Below are 11770 nucleotides of genomic sequence, written 5' to 3' on the forward strand. Positions count from 1 at the left end.
TACATACAGAACTCATGTGATCTCCACAGCAGCCTGATCAGGGTGTGATACCATCTCCTGTCACAGGGAGCACGCTGACACCTGGCAGGTTATGAGCCACAAAGTTCATAAGCAGAGGAAATGAGGGTTCAAAATAAAGTCTTTCTGCCTCTAAGGTCATTTCCATGACACCCTGCTGCTTCTCCAGGAAACAGAGCAGTCAAAGAAACTCATCAGAAAATGGGTGAGCATGGACTTCAGTGAGAGGCTGTCCTGTGAACAAGACATATGGGTTTTGCTGTGGAAACACGGAGCGTGATTTATTTCTCTCTTCTTTTCCATGATCTGCACAACAGACACAGCAGATGCGTAGCAGAATGAGCCTGTGCAGACTGGACCTTGTAGACTGGACACCATCTTTCCAGAGACAGGGGTCAACTCCAGCCTCCAACTTCCTCTCTGTACTTTATTCAGTTACTCAACATCCTACACACCAGCCTTTGTGTCGGTCGTAACGAGAAGAAAGAGAAGTGGACTTTTCTCAGACTATGCCAGGTTACAACTTAGTCCTCACTCACAGATCAGGACACCTTCCCCTACCCTCAGGCTACACACCACAGGTGTTCCCCACTCAGCATGTCCACAGTTGGACTGTTATCTTTTCCGCAAAACACCTAATCAGTGTCTCCTTCTACCCCAGCACCCATGTCGGAAACCTGGTGACCTCTTAGAGACCCCCTGCCTAAACTCCACAGCACATCTGGAACAAACATTTAATTATTTCACCTTCACATCCTTGCTCTGTCCCCTCCCCACTACTGGAGCTCCTTTTCAGCACTCTATGCCATTATTTCTGAGCTGTTATCACAGTTTGCACAGTGCCCGAGACCTTCACACTGCCCCTGCTTCCCACAGCTGCTGGCATTGATAGATGTCAGCCTGAGGCAGAAGTAGTAGAAATGCAAACAAGAAAAATGCCCCACCTCATTGTGCTGTGATAGTGTAGCTAAAGAGCTCAAAATGTTAACCAACAAGAAGAGAGAGAGAGAGAGAGTCCAGCCTGGAGGCTTACCTGACCCCAGCCGGAGGAGACTGAAAAGCAAAGTGAGCACGAGGGTCCCAAGGGCCATGGATGTGTCTGCAGGCCGATCTCACACTGTGGAAACAGACGACAGCAGGGACAGGTGGATGGACTAATTAGAGAGAAGAGGAGTAAGCTCAGCTTCTGAGCTGAGGAGCCATGAAGAGGCAGAGCTTGCGCTGATGGCAAGCTGCACCATTCTTCTTAGAGTCACCTGGCATAGACATGACCCTGTGTGTTAGGGGAAAGGGGACTCTGCACTCTGAGTCACTGCATTTATTGGCCGGCCATAAACATCCATCTCAGAACAAGGAAGCAATGATAGAGAAGGGGGATGGGGCACACTGGGAGGGTTTTTTCCTGGGTCAAGACTGTGCCCGGGTGGGTGGCATGGGAGTGTCAGATGCAGGGATATTGTAATTTCCAATCTGGCAGGTAGAACTGTATAGGCGGTGGGCATCTATTCCTAAAAAGAGGTTGTCCCAGCAGAGGGTAACAGGTTGTGTAGCCAAATAGGTGCCATTCCACAATGAGTAACCAAGAGCAGGTGAGATAAGCATTTTCTGGCACAGCCTGAAGTAAACCTGCCCTTTACCCCCTTTCTTGTGTCTTACACGAGAACTCAGATCATGAAGCAAGATGGGAAGAACTTGCCAGAACAAGACAGGACCTTAATCTCCAAGGATCCAAGGTATTGGGAAATGACCAGAATATGTCAGGCCTGAGGAAAAGGTGAAGAACCACTCACTCAGTCATTCATTTAGACACAGCCAGAGCACCCACAATTAGAGACTATGCAAACTTTTCAAACACATGGAAATTTACAAAATGATCACTTGCTGACCAGTAGGCAAGTTTCCATGGACACCAAGACACACATACAAAATCAAACACATTCTCTAACCATAACAACATTGGTATGAAAAACAATTTTAAAACTTAAGACACCCTATATATTTAGAAATTGTTGGGGCCAGCCGAGTGGCGCGATGGTTAAGAACTCGCTTGGGATGCCAGAGGGCCCTGGTTCGGATCCCACATATGAGGGCCAGTGACACTGCCCTGGGAAGAGCGCAATGACGGTGCCAACTTGGGCCAGTGAAGCAACGTCCTCCACAACTAGACTGAAGAACAAAACGACAGCAACTTGTCTGTTACCCTTCCCCCAATTCCCCATCACTGTTCCCATCTCCCCAATTCCCCAATAAAAATCTTTTAAAAAAAAGAAATTGTTAATAACACAATGTAAAAAGCTCATTGGTCTGAAAAGAAATCACAACATAAGTTAGGAAATATTTAGAATAAAATGTGGGTGAAAATACCACATTTAGCCTGAAATTCAAAACTTAGAACAAATGGTGGCAAAGATGTGGAGTAACAGAAACTTTCCTGGTACAGCCATTTTGGAAGATAGTTTAGCAGTTTCTTACACTACTAACCATAGTCTTTCCATACAATCCGGCAATTGCACTCTACAGTATTTGCTCAATTGAGTTGAAACCTTATGTTTACATGAAAACCTGCACATGAATGCTTAATAGCACCTTTATTCATGACTGCTAAAACTTGGAATCAACCAAGATGTCCTTCAAGAGATGAATGGATAAACAAACTAAAGTAAATTCATACAAAGGAATATCATTCTGTATTAAAGAAAATGAGCTATCAAGTCACAAAAAGATATAAAGGAACCTTAAGTGAATATTGCTAAGTGAGTGAAGCCAGTTTGAGAGGTCTACATACTGTATGATTCCTTTATATAAATTTATGGGAAAGGCAAGACTATGGAGACAGTAAAAAGTTTTGTAGATGTCAGGGTTTGGGAGGAAGAGGGAATGTGAGAGGGATGAATTAATGGAGCACAAGGTATTTTTATGGAATGAAAGTGTGTATTCTCTATGGCATTAAAATGATTGACACATGTCATTATTCATTTGTCCAAACCCATAGCATGTACAACACCAAGAGTGAACTGTAATGTAAACAAACTATGGACTTGGGGTGATAATGATGTGTCAATGTAGGTTCATCAGTTGTAACAAACGTACCACTCTGATGGGGGTGTTGATGCTAAAGGAGGCTGAGTATGTTTGCTTGTGATGAAGGTTGACAGGGATATGGAAACCATCCTCTACACTCAATTTTGTTGTACACCTAAAGCTGCTTTAAAAATAAAGTGTATGTTTTTTAAAAGTAAAGATGGTACCTAAAGGATGTGGTTCAGGAAATACTACCCCTACGACCTATCATGAGCTTCTTTTGCTATTATTGTTGAAATATTTATTTTTAAAAGTAGCTTTATTGAGGCATAATTGACATAAAATAACTGCACATATGTAAATTATTTAATTAATATATTTTGATTTATATGTTTGCCCCTGAAACCATCACCACAAAGAAGACAGTGAGCATTTCTGCACCCTAAGAGCATCCTTGTTCCCGTTTGTAATCCCTTCTATCCTACTGTCCCTCCTAGCAACCACTGATGTGCTTTCTGTCAGTGAAGATCTGTTTGCATTTTCTAGATTTTTATATAAGTGATGTCACACAGTATGCATTCTTTTTAAGTTGTTTTTTTTATTTTTACTCCTTTTACTTGGAATAATTATTTTGGATTCATCCTTGTTGTGTGTGTATGTCAACATTTCATTCTATTTGATTACTGAGTAGTATTTCATTGCATGGATATACCACAAACTGTTATCCATTCATCTGTTGATGCCATCTGGATCATTTACAACTTTTGTTTTCTATAAATAAAGCTTCTGTGAACATTCATGTGCAAATCTGTAGAGGAATGTATTTTTTTTACTCTTGGACAAAATACTTACAATGAACTGGTAGGATCACATAAAAAGGGACTGTTTACATTTTAAAGAAACTTACAAATTGTTTTCTAAAGTGATTGTACCATTTTTATCTCCCCACAAGCTGTGTATGAGACTTTCAGTCCCTCCGCAGCTTCATCAACACTTGGTATGATCAGTCTTTTAAATTTTATTATAATAGGTAGTAATAGTGTCTCCTTGTAGTTTTACATAGTATAGGTTTTGTTTCCTTCGTTTGTTTGGTTTTTTTTTTAGCTGAGCCATCCTGCCACCTGTTGGCAGCTCAGGAGCAGCTCAGCTCAGGCTGGGAATTGAACCTCTGTTGCTCAGAGCTCACACTCGAGCGAGCTCTTAACCAACTGAGCCACTCAGCCAGCACTCCTTGTGGTTTTAATTTGCATTTTTTTTACTGCCAAAGGATATAGAGAATCTTTCTGAGGGCTTACTAGCCATCTCTACATCTTCTTCATGGAAAGATTTATTACTAATGAATGTTGGATATGTCAAACGTTCTTTTGTTGCATATTGAGAAGATCATATGGTTTTCTCTTTTAGTTTGTTAATGTGATGAATTACACATTTGATGTTTGAATATTAAAACATTCCTTCATTACTGAGACAGACACATTTGGCAGTAATGTATTATACTTGCCATATGTTGTTGAATTCAATTTGCTAAGTTTTTATTTAAATTTTTGCAACTATGTTCTTGAAGGATAAAAATTGGTAGTTTTATTTATATTATTCTAATATGTTTGTCTGGTTTCGATATCAGGGTCACATTGTCTTTATAGAATGAATTTAAAAATCCTCCCTCCTCATCAATTCTTTGGACTTGGCACAGAAAGGTGAATAGCTATTCCATGGGTGATTTGAAATAGAGGAAAGTGAATTAATTTGGAAAAAATAAACAGAGATCATGTTAGAAAAGTTTAATATAAAGAACACAACATCCACTGACACCAGGCCACCGACAAGAGGCAGCATGATTCACATTCACTGTCTCTTTTCTTCACTCAACCCTGAGATGGGAATTCCTGTCTGTTTTACAGGTGAGGAGCCCAAGAGTTTATTACTTGTCAAAGGTCCTTTGGCTGCACAGTTGGTGCAAACCAAATGCACCATCAGCCTCCTTCCCTCCCCACCTCAGGGCAGCTATGACCCCTGACCCCACAGAAATGAGTCAGCTGCCTCATCTGGAAACCATGCTGCAGTCTGCTGCAGGGGTCTGGAGCCTGAGAGGAAGCTCAGTGTCCTGAGGAAGAGTGTGAGGTGTGATGCCCTCTACACACCAGGACAGGAAGGGTGTGGTCACCTGTGGGGTGGGCTCCAGGTTGTCTGTGTCAGAAAGTGCTTCTTCTTCTGATCCTGGGGAAACTGGGCAGATCACAATGGGAGTCACATTTCTCTCATCACTCACATAATGCTCTATGTAGGGCCTCAATAACCCTTCAAACTGATGTGTCATGGTATAAATGAAGGTCTGATCATTTACATTGAAAAAGGAGACGGTCCCACCCTCATAGTCTAGGAAGACTCCCACTCGTGTAGGGCTTGTTCTTGGAGAGAGGATGATTCTATAAGGGTTAAATGTGAGATAGCAATGTTCACTATCCAGTCCAAGCAGCCAATACCCATAGTAGGGACACAAAGTCTCACATGTCACATTCCTATTCACGTCGTCCCGGCATACTCCCAAATTCCACATTAGATTGTGTCCCACGTCCACCTCCCAGTAATGTTTTCCTGCCTGGAATCCCTGAGAAGCCACCACACACTTCCTTGTAAATCTCTTGTCCGAATTGGTCACCTTCTGGTGAATGCTCCTATAGCGCACACTTTTCAGATCAGAAATGTGGAGCTGGGGGTGAGCCGTCTCTGGGTCCAGAGTCACCTCCACTAGGGTGTGGTGGGAGAGAGAGAGCATGAGTTACTGAGGAGGGAACTGGACTGGATGCAGGGGTCACCCCCTCCCACTGCTGACTAGCTTGGGGTGAGATCAGGTGACATCCCAGAGCCACAGGCTCCATCAGACACAGCCCCCCTCCCCTCTCTCATCTCTGGTGGGGCCCTCGGGCCTCATCAATGCCTGGAAATACCCAACTGTGAGCTCCTACCACTGTATATCACCCCAGCCCTACCACTGTACCACCACGTGCGTCCACTGTGTGACTTTGTGAGAGCTTGATCATCCCCTTTAACCAGATAACTTCCATTCTGAATCCTGCCCAACTTCACCTCCTTTCCCTTCAGTCCATCCCTTGGCCAGTCACCAGTGCCCTCAGGGCCCTGGAGCTTAGCCTCTGACCCCTACATTGGCTGACCCAGCCCCCTGCCCTCTCCCCTCCTAGTCCTGGGCCAAAAAATGAGCCTGGGGCAGCTGCCCCTTGGGATGGATTGGGCCTCACAGATTTATAATCTTCAGTCCAGTGTGTCTCAGTGTTCCTGTTCCCCCTTGTCTGTCTCTGATCGACTCCTTCTCCCATGCCCGTCTAAGGCTCTGTCCCACTGTCACCCCCTCAGACATTGGTACCTGCATGCTTCTGGGCCTCTCTCAGTTCTGAAAACAAGCAGACAGAGCAGGAGAATCAGTGATCACATGGAGAGCAGGAGGCAGGGAGACAGGAGACCAAGAGTGGTTAACTTTTGTGGGTGTCATGGGTCCACCAGAACTGCTGAAGGCCATGGGGTTCTCTACAAAGGCACCTCCTCCAGCATCTGCAGACAGTTTCAGGGTCCCCTTCACAAGCTTGTCTCTGCAGAGACCCATGGCCTAAGGGTCTCAAGATTCATAAAGTAGGAACTTGTAAGGAGAGATAATGGGGGTGGAAGGAATAGCTTCTCTCACCTGCCAATGCATGCTTCCTTCTCCAGTCTGAAAACCAAAAAGACACAAGAAGCTGAAATCACAGATCAAGGGCCCAGGTGAGAGTGTGAGAGGAAAGCCCTACAACACTCTTACCCTATTTCCTGGGCTGATGCAAGTCTTGAATGCTTGTCTCAAACTAACAAGCCAGGCAGGAGGTTGAGGGAGATGCCCCAAGGGCTTTCTCCATCCTGGGTCCACACCATCAGAGAATTCATGAAATCTACGGATCCTCTCCCCACAGAATGTACCAGTAGGCAAAATGTGAAGACAATTTTAGGGGACTTCAGGGTCCCAATGCCCACCCTAACCCTCCTAACTATCTGAGGATCAGTTCATTAGTCAATGGATGGGGTGTTGAACCAGCTGCCCTCATTGGCCTGACCATGCTTCCCGTCCAGTCTGGATCCAAGACAGCCCCTGGGTGGCTCTAACTGTGGAACAGGAGGGACCCAGGAGAACTGTGGGGAAGACTCAGAGCATGACTAGACACTTACCCAATTCTGCCTGGGTTTTCCCTGAAACAGAAACAGAATATCCAGTGGTGGAAACAGAAGAGTATAAGGTACAAACACAGCCCTGGCTCATTGCTCAGGGGGACAAGCTACAGGGGAATGACAGAGGCTCTTCCAGAACTCTCCTTTTGTGCCCCCAGCTCCACCCCAATGTAGGGTCTCTATCTGGGGTAAAAGCAGAGATCAAAAACATTCATCCTGAAGGGAAGGGCTGACATCTGGGGTCCTGTGGAGGTGGAGATGGAGGTTTTCAGGGAGAAGGAAGCTGGGAGGGGAGGGAAGATTATGACATGGGTTATCAAAGGGGTTTTTTCACACCCCAAAAGGAGAAAATTGAAACAATTTTACTGGAGTTTTGGTGCTGTTCTTAGAACTTAATTTGATATACAGGCACTGAAAAATTGTGCTTGTCCTAATTCTTGGCCATTATTAAAGTAGGAAAAACTTGGTGGAGGCTGGCATTGCCCAAGGGATCCATTTCAGGGAAGCATGGAGAAGGCTAGGGCTGGGGCCCCTGGGGCCCAGGTGATGGGATCCTGGAGCCCAGGGCTCTAAGGACAGACTCAGGAGGCATGAGGGAGCATCCCTGATCCTGACCCCATTAGAAACTGAATATGCCACAAGCCCATACTTCACTTTCTCACTTACCTTTGGATAGTGAATACAAAATCAACCCTACAACTGCAACACCCAGGACACAGCAGAGTACTCCCAGTGAAATGGAGGCCAGGCGATAGGGTGAGAACTGGAAAAAAGTCTCTGGAAAGCAATTCACAAACTCCTTAATTATTGCTGAAAGGTGAATGCAATTTGATTCTCATTTAAGGGATCCTTTATATTCCAAGATGAAAAGGACATGTTTCTTTAATTTCCTCCAGAGGTTTCAAACTTTGCAGTTCTGGATAAATCTCCCCTATAAATCTGTATGGGTTTTACTTTTATGTATAAAATGAGGTAGAGGTTTTGATTTTCTTTCCTTCTATATGGATAACAACTGTGCCAGCATCATTTGTTGAATGGACTTTTCTTCACACACAGTTTCACATAATATCACCTCAGTCTACATTAAGTTTCTGTTGAAGCTTTGGTTGTTTCCTGGCTCTCTGCTCTGTGCCGTTGCCCACTTGTGTATCTCTGTGCCCATAATTTTGACTGGCTTCATCATCACGACTCTGAGATATGACTTGACATATATTAGACTAAGGTTCTCAGTTTTATCTTATTTTGCTGTGTTTAGTAATTCTTAGCCAATGGCTCAACCACATAAATTTGGAGCCAAGTTATCTAGTTCTAAGAGAATTCTGTTGAGATTTTCAATAAAATTATATTGATTCTATATGTTAATTTTGGGAGAACTGATCTTTAAAATATTACATCATCTTATCTGAAAAATCTTATATCTTCTTATTTAATTTTCATTAGTATCTTTTAATAAAGATTTGTATGGTCTTCAATAAGAGTTTGCAAATATTTCATTGGACTTACTCCTAGTCAACATTTTTTGGTTGGTCTTATAGATGGCACGTTTACTTTTTTCTTGGCTGGTTTGCACAAAAATGCAATTAATTTTATTAATCCCATATGAACATGATGAATTCATTTATGAATTGAAAAAATTTAGCTTTATATTGTTCTAAATTTCTATTGTATATCACCACATACCCTGTTAACAATGGTTATTCAATTTCTTCCTTTCGTGCGATTTCTAAATAGGTTGTTTCCCTTAAAACCTTTATTCTTTCCTTTCTTGACACTAATTTTTCTGTTACTATTCTTCTTATGGTAATATTTGTCTGGTATGCTTTGGTTAAACTTTATTTTGAATAAATATGTGTTATTTTTTTTCTTACAAACTAGCAACAATCAAGTTTTAAAAATCCAGTCTGATATTCTTTGTCTTTTTACTGGCAAATTAAGTGCCTTGATATTAAGTTATTTTACATATTTGAGTTTACATAAATTATACTATTATTTTTAACTGTTTCCCAAAATTATTTATATTTTTATTCTATCTTGTTTCATACTGTAATGATTCAATGTTTTCCAAAATATGAGTAAACATTTTTTTCTTGTTCCTCAAGTTATGTTTCTTAAATTTTGTGCATGTTGATTTTAAAGGGTTGCACCATGAAGATGATCATGTAATGAAGGAAATGTTTTACCCTACTCCACTACAATTGTAGACAATTGTTTCCACATAATCTAACTTTATGATATTATCTTTATACTTCATGTATCTTAGACTTTCAAAACTAATCATTAAACCTGGACAATACTACACAACAACACTGAAATAGAGCCTAGTTTTCTTCCTAGGGCTACACAGATATGAACCTCTCCCCATTCTTCTTCCTCCGCACTCACCTCTTATCCATACCCTGGATTCCACTTCCCCGCTCTGGTCAGGGTACTGGATAGAACACGATATGTTCCCAGCATTTTCCTGGACTATCAGGGAAGTCTCCACATCAAACAGGCCATGTCTGTCTGCATTCACCTTTGAGTCTGAGGGCAAATCATGTCCTTGTGGGTCTTTCCACTTCACTGTGGGCTGAGGAAACCAGCCTGAGGACTTGCAGAGTAGCTGGATGCCTCCACCAACATATCCCATGATAGAAACTAGAGGAGCTGTGCCCAACGCTGAAGAGAAAACAGAAAAATCATGAAAGCAAAGATCATATTCCAAAGCCACAGCTCTTCCGAGGCAGGTTCATCAAATCCATAGACATCACTCCTCACCCCCATGGCCATTTCTCTCTTATATACACATAGACTTATAACAGTTGTAAGCCCTTCCATGGTCTATGTTTGGTCAACATGCATTTAACAGCTACTATATACATGGATATTGCTAACACTAAATATGATGAAGGAAATAAGACAGAGTCCATTCTAATGAAGGACTACATTTGCTGACTACAAAGGGAGACAACTATAAACAAATGCACTTCACTGTGAAATGTGCAGATAGGAAGCATGGTCAAGTTAGCACTGAGGAGACAGTGATTGTCATCGAAAGTCATGGCTTCCTAGAGGTGACATTTGCACTCTGTTGTGTCAGATGAATAGAAGGTTTTAATGTGAACAAAGAGAAAAAAAGAAGCACGATAGGCAGAGGGCCCTGTACATACCACGGCATGAGGGGTGGACATGCCTTATTATGCTCAAGGACCTATGAGCATTTGGCATGTCAGGACTGTGATGTGCAAGAGGGGATAGGTTTGAGGTCTGGGGGACAGTGGCAGGACATGGATGAGTGCACTGACCTAAAGAGTGTGGACCATTGTCCTGTAGGCACTGGAGAGCTGTTGACTGGCTTCCAGCAGGTAAGAGTGATGAGCAGACATGCATCTTAAAGAACCCCCCAGGCAGCAGGATGGAGGAGGAGTCAGTGGGAACATTCAGAAAAAAAGCAGCCAGACAGATGGTCACTGAAGTCACTCAGGTGACAGATAAGAATGTCTGGAAAAGGACACCATGAGAAGGAGTGAGACAGGTGCAGGGAGATAGATCTCACAGGACTAACAAGAGAATGAGAGAAGGTTTCACTTGACCTCCAGACTTGTGACTTGAGAGATAATGGAGAGTACCCTATATGGGGTAAACTCTTTAGAGGATTTGTTATTGCCGTCTCCCCACCCAAACAAAACTTACCCTCCCTGTGCTGTTATCTTCCATTCTCCAGGGTCTGGGCCCAATAAATAGAGCCAAATAAATGTTTGTTGAGTGAATAAAAGAAGGAACTATGATGTAAGCTCTAAGGAAGGAGGTTTCCAATAAGATGGTATGGACTAATCTCTCACTGCTCCTCTCTCTATGTAGAGTTACAAACCCTGGAAACCATAGAGACAAACATAGAACTCTGAATGGTGGAAAGAGGTAGGTGAACTTACTAAGGTCCCAGGACTGGAGGACCAGCACAGAACAGCAGGACATCTTATGGTCCTTACCCCCTTCACTTCCAGACTATTTTTTCTCTTTGTAACTGAAATGGGTCTCCTGAAAGCAACATATAGTTGGGTTTTGTATTCTTAATACATCCCCCTACTCTGTACCTTTTGATTGGTGAGTTCAGTTTATTTACATTTAGGGTGATTATTGATACATGAGGACTTAACTACAACCATTTTAATTTGTTTTCTGGTTGCTTTGTATCTCCATTGTTTCTTTTGTGTCTGCTATTTTAGTTTGGTGACTTTCTATGATTCTTTTCTCCATTTCTTCTCTATTTATATTATGTGCCTCAGCTCTAGGTTTTTGTTTTGTGATTACAATTGGGTTTATGTAAAAAAAATTTATCATACATACAATAGTCCTTTTTCTTCTTGTTGCATCTTATCTTTATTCACCCATGCAGTCTTATGCCTCCTTCCTTTTTATGTTTATATTTCCCATTTTGCTTTTTGTCACAAATTATCCCTTTTTATGCTGTGTATTTATTTCCAAATTGCAGAAGTTACAGTCTTTTTAAAATGCTTATTCACCCTTAACCTATATGTTA

At 42.3% G+C, this 11770-nt stretch overlaps 1 protein-coding gene across 1 annotated transcript in view; it reads right to left on the bottom strand.

The window, feature by feature from the left end:
- The window catches only part of LOC109378567 (butyrophilin-like protein 3), a gene marked incomplete at its 3' end in the record, with an annotated part of 46188 nt that overhangs the window by 28418 nt on the left and 6000 nt on the right, over positions 1-11770 (bottom strand). Inside the window, exons 3-10 of the mRNA XM_019634899.1 lie at positions 9634-9909; positions 7935-8028; positions 7662-7681; positions 7252-7272; positions 6737-6763; positions 6422-6448; positions 5181-5787; positions 1052-1071 (exon numbers count right to left, since the gene is read on the bottom strand). Of these exons, the coding sequence (XP_019490444.1) occupies positions 1052-1071; positions 5181-5787; positions 6422-6448; positions 6737-6763; positions 7252-7272; positions 7662-7681; positions 7935-8028; positions 9634-9909 (1092 nt within the window). The remainder of the gene's footprint in view (positions 1-1051; positions 1072-5180; positions 5788-6421; positions 6449-6736; positions 6764-7251; positions 7273-7661; positions 7682-7934; positions 8029-9633; positions 9910-11770) is intronic.

This window comes from Hipposideros armiger, unplaced genomic scaffold (genome assembly GCF_001890085.2).
Source record: "Hipposideros armiger isolate ML-2016 unplaced genomic scaffold, ASM189008v1 scaffold_2164, whole genome shotgun sequence".
Taxonomy (NCBI): Eukaryota; Metazoa; Chordata; class Mammalia; order Chiroptera; family Hipposideridae; genus Hipposideros; species Hipposideros armiger.